This window comes from Scardinius erythrophthalmus (assembly GCF_964197995.2).
Source record: "Scardinius erythrophthalmus genome assembly, chromosome: 1".
Classification (NCBI taxonomy): Eukaryota; Metazoa; Chordata; class Actinopteri; order Cypriniformes; family Leuciscidae; genus Scardinius; species Scardinius erythrophthalmus.
This window is the reverse complement of record NC_138221.1, coordinates 70373194-70395888: the sequence shown is the minus strand read 5'-3', so window position 1 is coordinate 70395888 and position 22695 is coordinate 70373194. Positions and strand designations below refer to the sequence as shown.

At 36.4% G+C, this 22695-nt stretch overlaps 1 protein-coding gene across 1 annotated transcript; it reads left to right on the top strand.

The window, feature by feature from the left end:
* Positions 1–729: 729 nt before the first annotated feature.
* rac1b (Rac family small GTPase 1b) lies at positions 730–20389 on the top strand. Its single transcript, XM_081383427.1, has 6 exons — positions 730–994; positions 12100–12171; positions 14479–14596; positions 17582–17644; positions 17735–17894; positions 19421–20389. The coding sequence occupies exons 1-6, from the start codon at positions 960–962 to the stop codon at positions 19549–19551; spliced, it is 579 nt and encodes a 192-aa protein (XP_081239553.1). The 5' UTR covers positions 730–959; the 3' UTR covers positions 19552–20389.
* The last annotated feature ends 2306 nt before the right edge of the window (positions 20390–22695 follow it).

Below are 22695 nucleotides of genomic sequence, written 5' to 3'. Positions count from 1 at the left end.
AATGTAAAAAACAAAACAAAAAAACAAAAATGTTAAATAATTAAGCCACCTTGCTGAAAAATAATAAATAAATTAAGAGATCTAAAATAAAGCATAGCTGCGTGAATCCCTGAATGAATGTACTGTCTCAAAGCTGTTTTTTTAAAAAAACATTCTGTAAACTTGAAATTTAGACATTTAACAAAAATGAAATGTATATAGATATAGATATTTTTCATACAGAAATTCTGAATAAGACCATTCACATATCTAGGAGGCCAAATTCATTCGACAACTACAAAGTGTCGCAATAAATGTGTCTTCATTTTGAACACTGTGTGTATTGTTTAATCTTCTCTGTTCTTTTAAATGAATTTATAAATATTACCCCCTGGCAATTACTATATTGCAAACAGATTTAACTGTGATTGTGATACATTAATTGTGATATTGTGAAACATGCTTTCATTGAGTTGTCCTCACTTAGCTTGTTTTGTTCGTGTTTTTTCACTTATGACATCCTGTCATGAGGAATTTTATTTAAATAATCTGTTACTTCGTGTAAATATAGGAGGAAATAAGCAAAGAAAGAAAGAAAGAAAGAAAGAAAGAAAGAAAGAAAGAAAGAAAGAAAGAAAGAAAGAAAGAAAGAAAGAAAGAAAGAAAGAAAGAAAGAAAGAAAGAAAGAAAGAAAGAAAGAAAGAAAGAAATGAGTGTGAGCTGTAGGACTTTTATTCTGGAGGGAACCGAGCGGAAGTGCGCTTGTAAATCTGTAAGAGTCACTTCCTGTCTTGGGTGGTGGCTTCAAACTTTCTTACTCGACTTCATTCCTGTGTGTGGGAATGAGAGGAGGAAGAAAACTTAATTTACAAAAGCGTCTTAATTCCCCAGCCGTAATACGTGTCGTCTGAACAGCGTCGTTCATCTGACCGATCTTGTATAGTTTCGCGCGGAGGGAGAGTGAATATCGAGCTGAAGTCATGCAGGCCATCAAGTGTGTGGTCGTCGGGGACGGGTGAGTAACTTTACAGTCTCGGCACTGACATTGTGTCCCTCTGAAGATGACTTTACTCTCTTATAATCACTCAAACTGTGTCTCAGAGTCTGTTGAAGTGCCGCTTTACACCGCGATCACGGCCTCGCCGACTCCTGCTGCCTCCGGCGTGACGCGCACGCGCACGGGCTTACTTTTTATTTTTTTATACTGAAGAAAATGTCAAAACAAAAATACAATAACAACTAAAAATTTAAAATCCAAGGGAGATGTTTAAACAACAATTATACTACTTTAGAGAGTGTAAATGCTTGTACAATTTGAATAATAGCTTTTAGTGTCTTCGAGGACTATATTGACCCTATTCTTTCACTTTACTTTATTTTTCAATATTGACCCTATTTTTCACTTTACTTTGACTTTATTCTTTCACTTTATTTTATTTTTTCACTTTACTTTGACTTTATTTTTTTCACTTTACTTTACTTTATTCTTACACTTTACTTAATTTTTCAATATTGCCCCTATTTTTTCACTTTACTTTATTTTTCAATATTGACCCTATTTTTCATTTTACTTTGACTTTATCTTTTCACTTTATTTTATTTTTTTACTTTACTTTGACTTTATTTTTTTCACTTTACTTTACTTTATTCTTACACTTTACTTAATTTTTTCACTTTACTTATTTTTTCACTTTACATTACTTTAATTTTTCACTTTAATTTATTCTTTCACTTTACTTTATTTTTCAATATTGACCCTATTTTTCACTTTACTTTGATTTTATTTTTTCACTTTACTTTATTTTTCACTTAATTTTATTTTTTTCTTTACTTTACTTTATTCTTACACTTTACTTAATTTTTTCACTTTACATTACTTAATTTTTTCACTTTACTTTAATTTATTCTTTCACTTTACTTTATTTTTCAATATTGATCCTATTTTTCACTTTACTTTGACTTTATTTTTTCACTTTACTTTATTTTTTCACTTTACTTTATTTTTTCACTTTACTTTATTTTTTTACTTTATTTTTTCACTTTACTTTGACTTTATTTTTTCACTTTGCTTCACTTTATTTTTTAATCCTATAAAACATGAATTCCTTATAAGTAAAAAGCAGGCCACCTGAGTTAAATAATCAATCCACCAAAACAACTTTATTCAGAAATTGTCAAAAGAAAATAGTGTTTTGTTCAAATCGAGTGTCCTCATTATTCCAGATATAAAGTGTTTAATTGTAGAGTTGCGTTTGTAAGTTAAACTGAACACGCTAGAAGAGCTTGATGATGAAATGCAGAAAGTTTGACAAGTATTTTAATACCAAAATTGCAAGTAAAAAACACATTTATTCCACCCAGGCTTGATAAAATATGGAGGTAAAATATTAAATATAAAATAATAATATTCCAATCAGACTGCTAATTGTGTAATGTAGTGGCGTTCAGGAAATTGAGACCACCATTTTAAGTTAAGTTCATTTAGACATAAGTTTTTCTTATGTAATGTATTATTGTTTTCCCAAGCCGAATCAAAGATCATCTTATCAATCTCCTCTGATCATTTACATTAACTGGGATATAACTCTCCCTCTTCAAAGCCATTGATTAAACTTCCTGTAACTTTTTTTTGTTGATAATTGGATTGAAATTGAATGAACTTCTATTATTATTTATTGTAATAGGTATTGACTTTGGTGAAACACTAAGTTGATTATTAAACACTTAAACACTGATTATTCAATGACCGCCACAAGTTCACACTTCTTTACATTCAGATAAACTCTTCAAAAACGATTATTTTAAGTGTGAAATCATGCACAAATTAAAGGGTTAAAAATGTAAATTCTGTCATTAATTTCTCGTTTCAAACTCGTCAGACTTTCGTTCATCTTCGAAACGCAAATGCAGATGTTTTTAATGAAGAGATCTCTGTCCCTCCATTGACAGACTAAGCAACTACCGCTTCAGAAAGTCCATAAAGAGATCGTGAAACTAATCCGCATCAATCGAGTGGTAATTTTCTGAAGAGACTCGATCGCTTTATATGATGAGTTTTGACTTTAGGCTTTTATTTTATTCAAAACTAAGCATGTAAATATGACCTTACTAAGACATTATTGGCAGATATAGAGAGACGGCGACTGATGTTACACTGTAATAACCATCTCTGCATGATTTTGCATTAAGCTTAAACTATATTAAACAAAACTTAAACACATATGCAATTGTTTTAAAAAAATATATATTTTCTTTTAGATTCTTTATAAAGGTTCGATAAACTGTTCCATTTAAAATAGATTGATTTATTTTATGCGTCAGGCTTTACATACTTGAAACAATTAATTAAAATAGTGGATTACACTTTATTTTAAGGTGGTGTTGTTACAGTGTAATTATATATATTTAAGTACTGAGTAATATTAATTAACTACATGTACTTACTATAGGATTAGGGTTTGGTTGAGGGTTAATTGCATGTAATTATGCATAATGTACTGTAATTACTACAGTAATGTAGCATATGTAGCAATGACACTGTAAAATAAAGTGTTTCCACATAGTCTCACTAAATGTGTGTATTTTTCTCCTAGTTAACATGTTAATAGATGAATTTCATTGATTAATTCTAGAAAGAAGAAAATGAGAAGCATTGGTTGTGTGATAATTTCAGTTTGAGTTTAATATGTGCAGCTTTTCTTTTTCTTTTCTTAGCATTTTAAAAAGTTTGCAAAAATGCTTTCGGTTTGAGGAGGAAGTGGAGAGCACACACTGAGATTTCAGCCCTACAGCGAGACTCGTATGAGAGCGCGTTTGATCTTAATGATGACAGAGCCGACCCTGAGCTCTGTAGAGGGGCCGTCACACCTGACCCCTGACCCCTGAGCCGTGAGCCAATGGCACGGTCACACCTGACCCCCCAGTGCTCCCACTACAATCCTCCCTCCTTTAACTAGTGCTGATGAACATGTCATTCCTGATATCAGAAGTAGACATTGTTACTAGGAAAAAGTACATTCTTAATAACCATCAACTATCAAATATTGCTTTCATCATTTAAAATGACGTGCTATGACAAGCCATTTGAGCTTTTGTTCATTCACATGATGCATTTTTGATATCAAGAATTCAGTTTAAATGGTACAAATGTAAATTCTTGATATCAAAAATGCATCATGTGAATGAACAAAAGCTCAAATGGCTTGTCATAGCACGTCATTTTAAACAATGAAAGCAATATTTGATAGTTGATGGTTATTCGCTGAGGGATGTGCATGTGTACTGACCAGTGTGTGTCCAGCCAATCAGCATGTCAGATCCAGTGTAGCCTGTAGATCATTAGTCAATCTCATTGACCAGTGTGTGTCCAGCCAATCAGCATGTCAGATCCAGTGTAGCCTGTAGATCATTAGTCAATCTCATTGACCAGTGTGTGTCCAGCCAATCAGCATGTCAGATCCAGTGTAGCCTGTAGATCATTAGTCAATCTCAACACATCTCGCTTTATAGCAGAGTTTGTGACTAAACTGACTTTGAGACTCTAGATAATCCTCGTCTTGTTTTAAAAGCATGTGCGTCTGACATCACGCTCGTAGTGTACTGGTGTACTGGTATATTGTACTGGTGTACTGGTATATTGTACTGGTGTACTGGTATATTGTACTGGTGTACTGGTATGTTGTACTGGTATGTTGTACTGGTATATTGTACTGGTGTAGTGTACTGGTATATTGTACTGGTGTACTGGTATATTGTAGTGGTATATTGTGCTGGTGTACTGGTGTAGTGTACTGGTATATTGTACTGGTGTACTGGTATATTGTAGTGGTATATTGTGCTGGTGTACTGGTGTAGTGTACTGGTATATTGTACTGGTGTACTGGTGTAGTGTACTGGTATATTGTACTGGTGTACTGGTATATTGTACTGGTGTAGTGTAGTGGTGTAGTGTACTGGTATATTTTACTGGTGTACTGGTATATTGTAGTGGTATATTGTGCTGGTGTACTGGTATATTGTACTGGTGTAGTGGTATATTGTATTGGTATATTGTACTGGTGTACTGGTGTAGTGTACTGGTATATTGTACTGGTGTACTGGTATATTGTACTGGTGTAGTGTAGTGGTGTAGTGTACTGGTATATTGTACTGGTGTACTGGTATATTGTAGTGGTATATTGTGCTGGTGTACTGGTATATTGTACTGGTGTAGTGGTATATTGTATTGGTATATTGTACTGGTGTACTGGTATATTGTACTGGTGTAGTGTAGTGGTATATTGTACTGGTGTAGTGTACTGGTATATTGTACTGGTGTACTGGTATATTGTACTGGTATATTGTACTGGTATATTGTACTGGTATATTGTACTGGTATATTGTACTGGTGTAGTGGTATATTGTACTGGTATATTGTACTGGTATATTGTACTGGTGTAGTGGTATATTGTACTGGTATATTGTACTGGTATATTGTACTGGTATATTGTACTGGTGTAGTGGTATATTGTACTGGTATATTGTACTGGTATATTGTACTGGTATATTGTACTGGTGTACTGGTGTAGTGTACTGGTATATTGTACTGGTGTACTGGTATATTGTACTGGTGTAGTGTAGTGGTGTAGTGTACTGGTATATTGTACTGGTGTACTGGTATATTGTAGTGGTATATTGTGCTGGTGTACTGGTATATTGTACTGGTGTAGTGGTATATTGTATTGGTATATTGTACTGGTGTACTGGTATATTGTACTGGTGTAGTGTAGTGGTATATTGTACTGGTGTAGTGTACTGGTATATTGTACTGGTGTACTGGTGTACTGGTATATTGTACTGGTATATTGTACTGGTATATTGTACTGGTATATTGTACTGGTATATTGTACTGGTGTAGTGGTATATTGTACTGGTATATTGTACTGGTATATTGTACTGGTATATTGTACTGGTATATTGTACTGGTGTAGTGGTATATTTTACTGGTATATTGTACTGGTATATTGTACTGGTATATTGTACTGGTATATTGTACTGGTGTAGTGGTATATTGTACTGGTATATTGTACTGGTGTAGTGGTATATTTTACTGGTATATTGTACTGGTATATTGTACTGGTATATTGTACTGGTGTAGTGGTATATTGTACTGGTATATTGTACTGGTATATTGTACTGGTGTAGTGGTATTAGGGCTGGGCGATTTAAATCGCGATATTGTTATGCGCATCTCATCAGTAAAGCCGGTTCCTTGATTAGTAGTAAATCGCCATCACCTGCTTTCAGATGGAGCGGCATTTACTACAAAGAGCCGTAGTTAACTGACAAGCTGAGCCATATCGCATTAATATCGCGGACGTATCGCCAGCGATATTTAATGCGATATGGCTCAGCTTGTCAGTTAACTACGGCTCTTTGTACACAGCAAAAACTCCAGTGTTTAATTAACACTCCTGGGAGTGTATGAGTCCACACTCAAGAGTGTTTAAGTTAATGAGATAATTAAGTGATTAATTTAGTGATGATTGAGCATTATTGAAGACACCTGATGTTAACAAGCAGAATCACTGAAGAAGAAAATCGCAAATTGTAAGTTACCATTATTGTGATGGGTAGTTGCTTTAGTTGGGCTCTAGACCATTATATGTGTACTTTAGATTTTGTTTGGCTGTTGTATTTGAGTTAAAGGAGAAGTTCACTTTTAAAAAAACTTTTGCTGATAATTTACTCACCCCCATGTCATCCAAGATGTCCATGTCTTTCTTTCTTCAGTCGAAAAGAAATTAAGGTTTTTGATGAAAACATTCCAGGATTTTCCCCCATATTATGGATTCCATTGGGACTCAAACGGTTCAAGGTCCAAATGACAGTTTCAGTGCAGCTGCAAAGGGCTTTAAACGATACCAGACGACGAATAAGGGTCTTATCTAGCGAAACGATCGGTCATTTCAAAAATAAATAAAAAAGTTGAAGTTTTATAAGCACAAATGTTCGCCTTGCTCTGTTCTGTGATGCGCGTTCGTGACGTCACGTAATACGCAATCACGTTGAAAAGGTCACGGTTGAAAAATTTCTGTCCTGAAGAAAATGTTCTTTTTGGCTTTTTAATATTAAAACAGCCAGGATACGCACACGAAATGGGCATTTTAAACGATAAACTGACACAAAGACATTTGAAAATGTGTATATGGTCCTCCTTCCGCACATTTGTAAACACTCAAACTTGACCTTTTCAACGTAATTACGTATTACGTGACGTCACGAATGCGCATCACAGAACAGAGCAAGGCGAACATTTGTGCTCATAAAACTTAAACTTTTTTATTTATTTTTGAAATGACCGATCGTTTCGCTAGATAAGACCCTTATTCGTCGTCTGGTATCGTTTAAAGCCCTTTGCAGCTGCACTGAAACTGTCATTTGGACCTTGAACCGTTTGAGTCCCAATGGAATCCATAATATGGGGGAAAATCCTGGAATGTTTTCATCAAAAACCTTAATTTCTTTTCGACTGAAGAAAGAAAGACATGGACATCTTGGATGACATGGGGGTGAGTAAATTATCAGCAAAAGTTTTTTTAAAAGTGAACTTCTCCTTTAAAACTGACAGATAAACAAAGAAAAAAAAGTGATCTGATGGTGTGGGTTATATTATGACAATCATCATTCGAACTTGATCACTGAACTCATTAAAATCCTTCTTTCTGACTTCGATTTATGTTATTGGTTACAGCATAACTGTGAATCTGCATAAATGGCCAGAATTTTTTATGTAATTTAAAGGATTTTTTATTAGATATTTAAAAAGAAATCATTCTTTTAGGCACACACAGATGTCAAGATTCAGTCTATGCATCTCAACAATGGTGAGGAGCAGAATATTCAATTAGGAAAAGTAAATTACATAGACAATTCAGATCATAATTTATTCATACTGCAATGCATGATGGGAGCCATTAATGAGTTGTGATTGGTGGCAGCCACTGCAACATGCTTTATTATTGTCACCATTGTTGAGATTCACAGGCTGATTATTGATGTCTGTGTTTTGAATGAATATGTCTGAATGTCTTTTTGATCAGAACAATGTTTATTAAATTTGAATTATAAGTAAAGTACTGATAATCATAGGCTGTAGAATCACAAAACTGCTGCTAACAAGTTAAACCAAACTATCTCAATATGTTTCCTTTTTCAGATCATAGCATGATTATGTCAAAACGTAGCCAACACTATAAGAAAACAGTTTACTTTGTTCACGTAACTGTTTTAAATCAATAACAGCAGACGAACAACAGTAAATATTAAAGTAAACATATAATAGTCAAGAGCCCAACTAAAGCAAACACCCATCACCTTAATGGTAACTTACAATTTGTGATTTGCTCCTTCAGTGATTCTGCTTGTTAACATCAGGTGTCTTCAATAATGCTCAATCATCACTAAATTAATCACTTAATTATCTCCTCAGCCCTAAATGCCGCTCCATCTGAAAACAGGTGGTGGCGATTTACTACTAATCAAGGAACCGGCTTTACTGACGAGATGCGCATAACAATATCGCGATTTAAATCGCCCAGCCCTAAGTGGTATATTGTACTGGTATATTGTACTGGTATATTGTACTGGTATATTGTACTGGTATATTGTACTGGTATATTGTACTGGTATATTGTACTGGTGTAGTGTAGTGGTATATTGTACTGGTGTACTGGTATATTGGACAGGTGTACTGGTATATTGGACAGGTGTACTGGTATATTGTAGTGGTATATTGTACTGGTGTACTGGTATATTGTACTGGTGTACTGGTATATTGTACTGGTATATTGTACTGGTGTAGTGGTATATTGTACTGGTATATTGTACTGGTATATTGTACTGCTGTACTGGTGTAGTATACTGGTATATTGTACTGGTGTAGTGTACTGGTATATTGTACTGGTGTACTGTTATATTGTACTGGTATATTGTACTATTGTACTGGTATATTGTACTGGTGTAGTGTAGTGGTATATTGTACTGGTGTACTGGTATATTGGACAGGTGTACTGGTATATTGTAGTGGTATATTGTACTGGTGTACTGGTATATTGTACTGGTGTACTGGTATATTGTACTGGTATATTGTACTGGTGTAGTGGTATATTGTACTGGTATATTGTACTGGTATATTGTACTGCTGTACTGGTGTAGTATACTGGTATATTGTACTGGTGTAGTGTACTGGTATATTGTACTGGTGTACTGTTATATTGTACTGGTATATTGTACTGGTGTACTGGTATATTGTACTGGTATATTGTACTGGTATATTGTACTGGTGTAGTGTAGTGGTATATTGTACTGGTGTACTGGTATATTGTACTGGTGTACTGGTATATTGTACTAGTGTACTGGTATATTGTACTGGTGTACTGGTATATTGTACTGGTGTACTGGTATATTGTACTGGTATATTGTACTGGTGTAGTGGTATATTGTACTGGTATATTGTACTGGTGTACTGGTATATTGTACTGGTGTACTGGTATATTGTACTGGTATATTGTACTGGTGTACTGGTATATTGTACTGGTATATTGTACTGGTGTACTGGTATATTGTACTGGTGTACTGGTATATTGTACTGGTGTACTGGTATATTGTACTGGTATATTGTACTGGTGTAGTGGTATATTGTACTGGTGTATTGTACTGGTGTAGTGGTATATTGTACTGGTGTATAGGGTTGGGCGGTATTACGGTAATATCGGATACCGCGGGATCTTAAAATAGCACCGGTATCAGTTTCAATACCGTCATTACCGGCACTTATATAGCCTATAATATATATAATTTATTTATTGGCTAAAAAATGCTTATGTGTGGTTGCAGTTTGGCAATATTTCTGGTTCCAACCGAATGAGAAGGGAGAGGCGGTAAATACTGATGAGGCAATTTGTAAATTGTTCCATAAAAAGGTGACCGCGAGAGATGTAAACACCTCTAACCTAATGTCGCATCTCCGAAACTACCACCCACTCACTGCTGCCAGGATGCATTTTGTTCTCGAGTTCATTAAATAAGCGCGTTGTTTCGTATTGGTTAAAATATTATAATGTTATTTTTTCCATCTTTCTTGATTATGAAAAGTGAACAGCACAAATAAGATGGGATGCATCGGGAGTCAGACGATTTGACCACTTCAATAAATTTCGTTTTGTAAAAGGCCTCTTTAAAACGAATTTCGTTTTGTATAAATTCTATCTTAATTTTAATAAATTTTTCATCAACCAATTGCCTATATATTTAATATAATCATGACATGATGGGCGATGGCATGCCGCGGTCACTTTAACCGAAACTTGGAGATGGCGATCGTCAATTTCTTTAAACAAAACAATTCAAAACGAAAAGAAATATAGGGTAGCCTACTCTCTGATTAATCCATGATGTGCATTTCTCTCTATGGCGTTCACAGAGATGGCGATCGTCAATTTCTCAAAACGAAAAGACAAAGGCCACTCTGATTATTTAATCCATGATGTGCATTTCTCTCTAGGCGCGTTCATACGGAGATGTGATCATCAATTTCAGCAAACGAAACCATACAAACCGAAAAGAAATAGACTAGCCTACTCTCTGTAATCCATGATGTGCATTTCTCTCTATCGTTCACTATGGAGATGGTGATCGTCAATTTCTTTAAACGAAACAATTCAAAACGAAAAGAAATATAGTCTGATTAATCAATGATGTGCATTTCTCTCTATATGCGCGCTCACTACAGAGATGGCGATCGTCAACTTCCACCTTTACAGAAAAGTTTTATTAAAAATCAAATGGACACGCGTCACCGGATTACAAAGGCACTTCTTGCTTGTTGCACGCACACAGTATTATGTTGAATAATGGTGGGCTCGGGCTCATAATAACAGTTAATGCCGTCGACCGGACTCAGACACAACGTGCACGGCTTGATTTTTTTTTTTTTTTTTTTGCCCGATCTGGCATTCAGTTTCTGAACTGTGTAGGCACAAACCAACAGTTTGGTGACGCCGTCTGAGCCCATTATGTCATCATTTTTAATTAGTCACGGTAATACCGTATACCCCGGTAAAATTGGGAGGGGGTTTGACGGTATCAAAATTCGAATACCGCCCAAGCCTACTGGTGTAGTGTACTGGTGTAGTGGTATATTGTAGTGGTGTAGTGTACTGGTATATTGTACTGGTATATTGTACTGGTGTAGTGTACTGGTATATTGTACTGGTATATTGTACTATTGTACTGGTATATTGTACTGGTCCCCAGTGATGTGTTGCTGGAAAGTGTGCGTTTGAGCATATGAACGCATGTTAACGCACACGCGGTTATCTTTTCCGAGCTGCAGTTTATAAACGAACACCGTTGCTCTAGTTGAATTTCACTCTCACTTTTTTTTTGTCAGGCACAAAGTCACAGAACAGCTCTGGAAGTGGCCGGTGTTGTGAGACAGACAGAGATAGACAGAGCAAAACAGGGAGACAGACAGAGAGATAGACAGGCAGAGAGAGAGACAGACAGACAGACAGATAGACACAGACAGACAGAGAAACAGACGGACAGACAGAGAGACAGAGAGACAGAGAGACAGACAGACAGACAGACAGACAGACAGACAGACAGACAGAGAAACAGAGAAACAGACGGACAGACAGACAGACAGACAGACAGACAGACAGACAGACAGACAGACAGACAGACAGACAGACAGACAGACAGACAGACAGACAGACAGACAGACAGACAGACAGACAGACTAGAGAGAGATGCACACATTAACTGTTCTCTGCTGACTCCAGCCGTGGAGAGGACAGAGAACACGAGTCTGCCTGATCGCTGTTCCTGCAATTCACTCTCATGCTGTTTCTCTCTCTCTCTATTCGTGACCAGAAGGATATTTCCACTTAAATATCTCAGCGAGGCTGTAAACTTTGATTGTCACGCTTTGACACGAGGGGGAGGCGGGGCCTTGTGTTATCTGCGGCTCTGCTCCACAGACTCGTTTTTCAGCCTGTTACTGTCACTGTCCTGTATCATGTTCCCCTGTGTTTACCATCATCGCATGACTGTTGTTCTTCCTCTTCGTCATTCCAGAGCCGTGGGTAAAACATGTCTGCTGATCAGCTACACCACCAATGCCTTCCCTGGAGAGTACATCCCCACAGTGTGAGTGTGCTTGCTCAAATATCACACACACACACACACACACACACACACACACACACACACACACACACACACACACACACACACACACACACACACACACACACACACACACACACACACACACACACACACCTATGTAAACATAGAAATCATTTCATTTCTTCTAGATTAGCCTCTAAGAAAAAGTGTCCATTTTAGCATAGAAAACAGCCACTGCTGCAATATTACAGTATTAATCTAAATATTCATATTATTTTAATCTTCAGTCAATATTGGAATAGTTAACTACAATTAGGGGTGGGAATCTTTTACCATCTCACGATTCGATTCGATTCCGATTCTTGAGGCCACGATTCGATTCAAAATCGATTTTCGATTCAAAAAGATTTTCGATTCAAAACAATTCGATTTTATTCATAATGATTTCTAATCAGGTTTCTGATCATGATCTCATCTGCTTTGCTATACAGAATGACAAACATAAACATTAAAGTGTCTTTTTCACATTTATTAAGTTCAATTCTCAGGGAAGTGCCTTTTATCAAAAACATTGAAAAACTGTTTTTACTTGGTACTTTTAAAGCAAAGTATTTATGATGACCCATAACGACCATTACTTCTAATACTTCCTATATTAATTTTATTAATAAAACAAATGGAAGTGATTTGGCAAGTCAACTGTAAGGTTACATTTGCCAGCATATGTCCCAACATTGCTGAGAACCAACAGGAAAATAAATGTGTGCTTGTACTAGCAGCATACTTGTAGTAAATTAATACAAACTTCAGCATATTCTGAATCTCTAGCATAGTAGCATTTAATAATAGACTTCTAACCAACATCCTCTTGTTATTTCCAATTAGCAATATAATCCTTCATACAAAAAAAAAAACATTTTGCTGTAGCAAATTCACAAACAGTTTTCGTTCAAAAATATAGAATTATGTACCAGAAGCTATCATAACGTATAATGCTTGTGGACTTATGCATATTCTGAATAATTAGTAACATACAAAGTCGCTCTTGACTTATAGTACACAACTAAATAATAAAGAGTTATGACTTGTTATGTTATGTTATGTTTGCTGTATACCACAATCAAAAACAGCTTATACAAAGAAAGTGAATGAACATCTGCAGAGAGTAACTTACAGTCAAAATGTAACTTTTTGTGACTGCACATTTGGCGCTTAGCCATCATGCGTCCGTTATGTGCGCGTCTCTGTTATGTGCACGCCACAGAATGTCCGCGCACGTGTACGTCCGCTTCAGAGTTCCGCCTTTTGCGTTCCGTCAATGTTACGTTATTAGAATTTTTTTTTTTTTTTTAGAAAATCGATTTTTGACATTTGTGAATCGATTCAGAATCGTCCACGTCCCGAATCGCGATTCATCTAAGAATCGATTTTTTCCCCCACCCCTAACTACAATGTGACCTGTCTGAACCGACAATCTAAATAACAAAATAACATGCAATTAATTTACTAGAGGCTCTGACAAAAGTTTACTTTCTGCAGTTAACTACGTCATTGATCCAATCTGGGGTTACACTTTATTTTAAGGTGTCATTGTTACAGTGTAATTATATATGTAAGTACTGAGTAATATTAATTAACTACATGTACTTACTATAGGGTTAGGGTTTGGTTGAGGGTTAAGTGCATGTAATTATGCATAATTTACTGTTATTACTATGGTAAGTACATGTAACATATTCAACAAGGACACTGTAAAATAAAGTGTTACCTACAATCTTTATTTGAAGAGTCAAGTTACTTTCGTTTTGCTCAGTGTTTATATCCAAAACCGACTTCTCTGGAAATATGAGTTATTGTATAACAGAGATAATGATGCTGTGTGGTTGAAAAGACTGTTTAAGCGGTTTCATACCTAAACATGACGACTGCTCTCTGGGTCAGCGCAAACGCTAGCTTGAATGTTAGCTGTGAAGGTTAGGATTGTGATCTTTTAACAGTTAATCGTGCGGCTCTAACACACAGCCTAGTAAAATGCCCTCCATAAATTAATGCTAAAGTCCTCCGAGACTCAGTCAGGAAACCTTTTAAATCACGAGATGGTGCTTTTTTAAGTGGGCTGGTCTATCATGAAAGAGAGAGAGACATAGAAAGTAATTAAAATATCACACTATGGCAATTCAAAGTGCTTTGCGTAGAAAATAAGCACAAAATAAAAGCAAGGGCAATTAAAACGGGTAATTAAAAGAGATAAAGGTCTTTAGGTTCTGCATGTGTCAGCATTTTAACCTGGTGATCGCTGATAACATTCTCATTCTCACTTGACAGATTTGATAATTATTCTGCGAATGTGATGGTGGACGGGAAGCCAGTGAACCTGGGTCTGTGGGACACGGCTGGACAGGAGGATTACGACAGGCTCCGCCCCCTGTCCTACCCTCAAACGGTACCATCACAGAGCTTAAAGGGTTACTTCAGGATTTAGCATTAAGCTTTGTATTAGTAGAAAACCTGTAGTATTTTCGAATTACCATGCTTTCCCCCCTCATATCCCCCTGAGAGGAGAGATTTATGTATTTTTTGTCTGGAAAAAATCCTCCGATGACGCAAAAATCGTCATTTTGCGTCATCGGAGGATTTTCTGTCCAGAGGCTAAAGACTACAGCCAGTAGATGGCGTTGTTCCGCATGTTTTCAGCCCGCCCATACAGGGTGGGATCTCACTCACAGAATGTACACAGTATCAGCCGTCTTTCTTTGGAAGCTAAGCTAGCATGCTCTTGTTCTGTGGAGAAAGCTGAATAGTAGGAGAAAGCTGAGTAAGTAGGGGTTACCATCCTCCTTTTCCCGGACTTGTCCGGCGGGCGAGATCGTTCAAAATGTCCGGGATTCGGCTTTTGCTTTCTGCGGTCGCTATTCCTTGTTTACATGCACACCTTTTGTTTCAATCTAACTGAATTCATTCCGATCGGTGAGCCTGAATGTAGTGTTTACATGAACGTTAAACAAGTGATCGGTTGATGTGCGTTTTACCATTGCTAAGAAAATTTCCGCTCCTCCGTGAGAGATGCGAGACCCGGCTCGTCTCAGTAATGAAGCCACCGGCCTCGCGCTGTTCACCCGCGGCCGTCAGCCTCGTCCTGCTCGCCACAGTTAACATGATGAATGGCGACTGTAGAACGCAAAAGCCGAATCCCGGACATTTTGGATGATCTCTAAATCCCTCGCTAACTCATCACGTAGGCTAGCTTTGTTGTTTTAAACTGAGCTCTTACCGGTAGGCGTGGCCTCCTAAGGCAGTGAAGCAAGTGCATTCTGGGAGTTGTTGTCTTTCATCCACATAAGCCAAAAATACATTTTCTGGCTTTTCTCAGTCTAGAAAGCTCCAAATTAAAAAATTTCTTCACATTTCTTCTACTTAAATGACCTATTTTAAATACACATTCATCTTCCCAGAGGTGAAGTATCCCTTTAATGTTTTACAGAAAGAGTGATTTATGTGACAAACTGGTTTAGGCTTATTGAGAATTTGGTTCAGACAATGGGATTTAGTGTCTTAGCAATTCAGAAATATTGTAAAAGGACTTGCTGTACACACTAAATTAAACAGACGCAAAGGTACCTTTGCATAAAAGTGGACTTAAAGAGGACCTGTTATTATTTCTTTCCATGTTCATCTGTCTTCAGTGTGTAATGATGCTGTTTGAGCATGAAAAAGCTCCAGTTCTTCTCTTGAAACTCGCTGAAACTTGTAGTCTTGAGTTTCTTCCGGGAACGAACACGTCACAATATTCCTCATTATAATAATTAATGCGCAGAATAAAGGGGCGGGGCCTGGTTGAGTTAGTTATTAGTGTGTTAAACTTCTGGTTATGGTAAGGGGCGGGACATTTCCCAAACACACTCGAAGCTCTTGACCAATCACAACACACTGCTCCAGCCGACCAATCAGAGCACAGTGTGCTTTTCAGGAGGAGGGGCTTCATAGAGACAGGAACTGAACTGTTAAGGCCCTGATATACTGGCAACGAAGCTCTTGCTCTTCGTTTAGGGGTCAATCGAAGTTTGTAGCAATATACATATATAACATTACAGCGATTTAACATCTGACTCCGCTCGCACCGCTGAGAGCAGCGTTTAGATGAATATATGAATATTAATATATGAATTGTAAATATGTGCTGTGCGCATTCCTCTCAATAACAAAATAAACACAGCAAAGATGACAGCGGTGAGAAAACAGCAGCTCAGAAAGCATCTGATCAATTCAGCTCTCACGTCATATCACGTTTATTTATACAGCAACTTTACAATATATTAGAACAGGAGAACATTTCCACCTCAAAGAAGGCGGAGCCTCAGAGACACGCCCACCTATTACATCATCACCATTGACCAATGGTAGTTCAAAGGCGTTTACCAGCCAGAGCGAACTTTTCCGGTGTGGTGAACAAATGAGTCCGACTGAAGAGATGAGTCCGAGCAATCCGATTGGTTTAAAGCACGTTTTATGGGTAATCGCTTCAGGTGCCTGGTTACAAATCATACAAAATCACTTTATTATAGAAGACGTTGATACTACGTTATAACGAGTCATTCATTTATTTTTAACTTAAGTATTTAACCGAAGCTATAGATTGTGAAATTAAACATTTCTCGTTGTTAGTGTGTTTTTTTTTAGTTAGCTTAGATAGTAGCTTAGCATACAGCTAACGTTATCCGATGATGATTGCGCTAGCTGAGCTTAAACTGCCCTGATACTGCCTTACTGTATTCACAGCAATTCGTAATGCAATTATAATTGTCATTATTTTTTAATCGTAATAATCAGCACGATATGTTACACTTTTTTTTAAATGAAAAGAACCATAAAATAATGTTTGTTTGTGTATATTACTATTTTTCTTATTAACAGCTTTTAGCCAGCTCACAATAGTTATCGCAAGAACAGATTTAGATCAGGCATACTAATGGGGTCCTATACATACTCATCTCTTCAATAGGGCTCATTTGTTCACCACACCGGAAAGTTTCGTTTTAAAAAGCTGATTCAAAGCCCAAATGAACTCGCATTAATCGAAGAACAAACTTATGTGACGTAATATCAAACAAAATCAGGTTGAAACAAAGTTTGTCGTTCAGTTCGTTCTTCGATTAATGTGTTTTTGAACATTCAAACATGAAAACCTATTCTAGTAGACAAAATCAAGAGTTAAAAAAAGGCAAAATGGGTCCTCTCTAAATCTTTCTGTCCACTCGATTATATCTTTCCATTCTTACTGTTGTCTTATGATTGATGAAGACTAAATTTACAGTTACGTTAACTTTATGTTGGTAATGTATGCGACCACAATTATCTGGATGATTAACGATTAGCATTTGTCTCCTGTCTGTTCTTTTAATATCATTAAATGCTTATTTTTGTCCCACAGGACGTGTTTCTCATCTGCTTCTCCCTTGTGAGTCCTGCCTCTTTCGAGAACGTCCGTGCAAAGGTGAGCGCTTTTCCCTTCAAAGTACAAGGTAAAACCAGCCTAGCACACGTTATTACCAGTGATTAAATGTGAAATGTCTTGTGTGTTCAGTGGTACCCAGAAGTGAGACACCACTGTCCGGCCACTCCCATCATCCTGGTGGGAACCAAGCTGGATCTGAGAGACGATAAGGACACCATTGAGAAGCTGAAGGAGAAGAAGCTCACTCCCATCACCTATCCTCAGGGCCTGGCCATGGCCAAAGAGATCGGTAGGTGCTCAAACACTGCATTATTAAAGACTTTAATAATGCATTTCACCTTAAACATGCTGGATATCATTTTTTTTTCTGTACGAAAGCATAAAAATACCATATGTTTGCAGATATTAGGGAGTTCACATACTCGTTTCTCTGAAAAACACTGTAACGCTGTTATTATTCTAATAGAAGTTCATTTAAATGGTAGAATTTGATATAAAAGGTTACGCATACGTCCAATACGTTTAGAAAAAATGCCCTTATATGCCCCTGGAAATCAATTAAAGGTGGCAAATATTGCTAAATTAATGAAAAAAGTTCATTTCTGTCACCGCATAGAATATGAATAATATGTCAACAACAGGCCTGATCCAGCCACGGTACCTGCACAAAAACACATTATCATCAAGAAAACCGTGATAATATCCAGATATATAATTTTTTCGTCAATATTGCACACCCCTAATGCACAGTATTCATTTTTATTTCTTCGGGTCTTAAGGCGAGACACGGCAGGCAGTGAAATGCCAGTGAAAGTAAAAGGGCTGTATGCGCAATCTCATTGGCTGATGATAAATCTTTATAGTCCGTTTTCTCAAAATGACTTTTCTCTCATTCTCCAAGTCTGAAATCTCTACTTCAGTAGCACTGATATACACCAAACTTCCCAGTCTTGTACCTAGTTATATTATGAAGAAATTTACAGAGGGATTTGTGAATATATTATTCCTAGCCTGATTTAAAAACATAGTGAAAATCATTTTTTAAGGCTATTGACAGCATATTCGATATACAGGATAACAAAAGTAGATAATCCATAAATCCCTCTGTAATTTTTTCCCATCTAATATGTAAACACAAAGAAAAAATCATTTTTAACCTGGCTTTATCCAATACTCAGATTAGAATATATGCAAATTAGCACATATTTAATTATATAATGCATAATTTGCATATTCAAACATTAAATTACAGAAAACTTGTAATACATTTTTTTCTCATCTTAATGTAAGTAATCAACTGGGACAGTTTCATGGTGATATCTGCTAGTTAAAAATTTTACCCTATTCACCTGTAGTGTCTCGCCTTAAGAGCCTTAAACTTTATTTGTGGCCTCTGGAAAATAAATCTTGTGAGCTTTTTGGCCGATATATTCGTGTGCGGATCTTTTTTCTTTTCTCTTCATATATTGAGGAAACATGCTAACATACTCGTTTCTCTGGAAAACACTTCTACAGCCGGTTATTTTACTGTGAAATGTGCGTTTCCAGGCTGGAATGTTTGTTATTGTTTTGGTCTGTGATATTGAACGTTGGCAATTTTTATCGTCCATTGTGCTCGTTCCTGTTGCGTGAGCTCAAACTGGCGACCCGTGTGAGCGTCGTCGAGTCTGAGGCCGGGAGAAACGACAATCTCTGATATTTTGAATCTGACTGCAGTACCTATTTCCACCACTAGCTGAGAATCTTACAGACTGCACCTTTAAGAGTATCTTCTGCGAACGTTTGTGCTGAACCTCTCGTGTGTGTGTTCCTCAGGGGCTGTGAAGTATCTGGAGTGCTCTGCGCTCACGCAGCGCGGGCTGAAGACGGTGTTCGACGAGGCCATCCGGGCTGTGCTGTGCCCTCCGCCGGTCAAGAAGAGGGGCAGGAAATGCTCACTTCTCTAGAGACTGATGCCATCCACACACTGTGTTCCTGAAGGAGAAATGACACCCGGCTTTCATTTCTCACTTTTCCTCCATCGTAATCACCAGTACGACTTTACACACTTCACAAAAAAAACATGTAGTAAAACATCGATCCCCGTCTCGCTTAGACAAACACGTGCTATTGGACGAGCTGCGGCCTTTGACTAACGGATATTAACTTCTTGTTTTTTTTAAGACGGTTAACAAGTTGGTTCCTTCAATTGAGAATCCATAATGTTTGTTTACAGTCTTTGTTTGAGAGAGAAATGATGATCTTGCCAAATAGCACTACATTTAGCATACACCACAATTCTTGCTTTTTAACCCCTTAAAGGGCTGCAACCATTCGGCTAACCAGAGCTAACCATTGGCTACTGTGAAGCCAGGGGATATTGGTGAATCGAGAGGATCAGTTTATGGAAGGATGAGGCGTCTGAACAGATTTTTATATATCTTCATTATGGGGTTATGCCAGGGCCGTGCACAGACCTTTTGAGGGGCATGTGCTGAAACTGAAAAAGGGCACCCCCCTCCCTTTTTTTATATCAAAATTATTTAGTAAGCCTACATAAAAGGAAGAAATGGTCACGTCTTCATGACAAATTCAATAACACAAAATAATAGTCTCAAAAGCTTTAGATTTATTCACGATTAATAACAACCATAATAATAATATAGATAATATAGATAAACAGGGTTTTAAGGGCCTCTTAACCTAAATACAACAGCAACCTTCTGTTGCTCTTGTGTACTCCCTCTTTTTTAAATTGCATTTATAGAAATATATGTCAAAAATACTTGACTCATACATAAACATGTTAACCAAATAATACAAATTAGCTTACAAAACCAAACAGAATAGCTAAAAAATTCTGTTTTTTTTATTGAACTTTATGCACCTTTTTATGAACTTTGCAGATAAATATATATATATATATATATATATATATATATATATAGAAAGAGAGAGAGAGAGAGAGAGAGAGAGAGAGAGAGAGAGAGAGGGAGAGAGTTCAGATGCAAAAGCCTCTAAGTGCCATCTAAAAATTTCTTCTAGAATGATAATTTTTATCAAGCTCGTATATTTAAGTTCAGTGATTTCACTTAAATGACAATTAATAGCTAATCTTCATTGCCATTTAAGTTAAATAACTGAACTTAAATATATGAGCTTTATAATGATCATTCTAGAAGAATTTTTCAGATGGCACTTAGAGGCTTTTGCATCGGAACTCTTCATATTCTCTTTTTTAGCTATTCTGTTTTGTTTTATAAGCTAATTTGTATTATTTGGTTACCATGATTATGTATGACATTGAGAAGAGGGGAAGGTAGAGCAATGAGTTAGGTATTTTTGACAAACTATTTTGAAATATAATTTGAGTAATTATGTCCAAATCAATTCCAGATTATAAGAAACTATAGCCATACCTTTACTATATCCAACATGTATCCGCCTACCTGGCAAAAATTTGATACTGTGCTGTGGAGGACAAGGGATGTTGGTCTCTTGAAGGTCTCTTATTCACTAAAAATATTTCACAATATTACTGTTTTTGCTGTATTTTGGATCAAATAAATGAAGCCTTGGAATGAATTACATCATGAATTACATTCTGCATGATACAATATAAAGATTTCACAGTGTTCTTCTGTAATGTTTTTTTTTTTTTTTTTAGTTACTACTACAACATTAGGCTACTGTAGTAAAACCATGTTTTACTACATTTTATACATGTGAGGATGAGCGGAGAGTATAGAATAATATAGATTAAAAATTAGCTAGATAGCGAATACATGCATATTAACAGCCTTGAATTAACCATAATTGAATATTATTACCATAACATGATTATCCTAAATGTTAATAAATTAAGTGTATCAGCAATCATAAATCAAAGAAGAAATTTCTTAGAAATATGTTACCTAGGTGATGAGGATCGCTTTGTGTAAGTTCCAGTACGAAACAGCGCGGGGGCGCACCTGTTATGATTTTCCGATGGTAAAAACAAATTAAATGTTGTTGTATTACTTATCAATATATAGTTTTTGACCAGCGAATGTGTGCAAATGTGCATTTTTTTGTCCGTCATTAAAACGGCGCAGGCGGTATCACATTACATTTTCATCAACAGGTTACAAACTAGTTTGTTTTTCCTGTTGTAAAATACATTTAGCCAAAATCGCATTTTATAAAAGATGAAATACTACTGTATGCACAGGATATTTAAGTTATTTGCGTTAGGCTATGTATTGGCTATGACTAGATGGCAAATGCTAGCCTAGACCTCTCTCTCAGGCGACGTCCCACATGTCTCAGTGAGTCATCAAATAAATAAAATATGAGCGTTTATAGACTGTTTAGTAGTACTTATTCAAACAACAAGATATTTATTTACCCTTCGCAAAACTTCGTTCAGCTGCTGTCTACTGTGCGTCTGCTTGTGGAACTTCAGTTGATTCAGTCAATATAGAGGAGGCGGAGTTATCAGTTTACTGAGAGCTTGAGGATCGAATAAGATTTACACAAGCTCGGTTTAAGAACTTTCATTGGCTAAATATTTGTAAAACAGACAGACAGACGTAAAGGATGACCAATAGCATTGAAAAAAAAAAAAAACACCACCAAAAAAAGGGCACTTCGGAGTGTGAGGGCAAAAAGGGCATGTGCTCTGCATAGGTTGAGCCCTACCTGTGCACGTGCCTGGGTTATGCGCACACTATTTGCCATTTGTTTTGGGGGATTTACTGTAATTTAAGGCACTAAAACACACCAGAAATCATTTAGAAATCATGTTTTGCATAAAGAGAATTAAGCTTGTATTTTAGCACCATTTTCATCATGACATACGGTAATTTTAAAGTCCATTTTAATTAAACCACAACCAATATTACCAGTGGCTCATAAATACTTTAAATAATATATTTTTCTATTAAAGTGTGCATTTTTTTTTTTATATGAGGACTTTGATTGTGGAAAATGGGCTTAATTGCAGCTACAATACATATGCAAAACATAAATATATGTACAGTGATCCTAAAACCTAGGCTTCATTTTATTTACTCAAAGTATATTGACCATATTTTCTGTATTTTGGGGGGAATTCACATATTTTCCAGAAA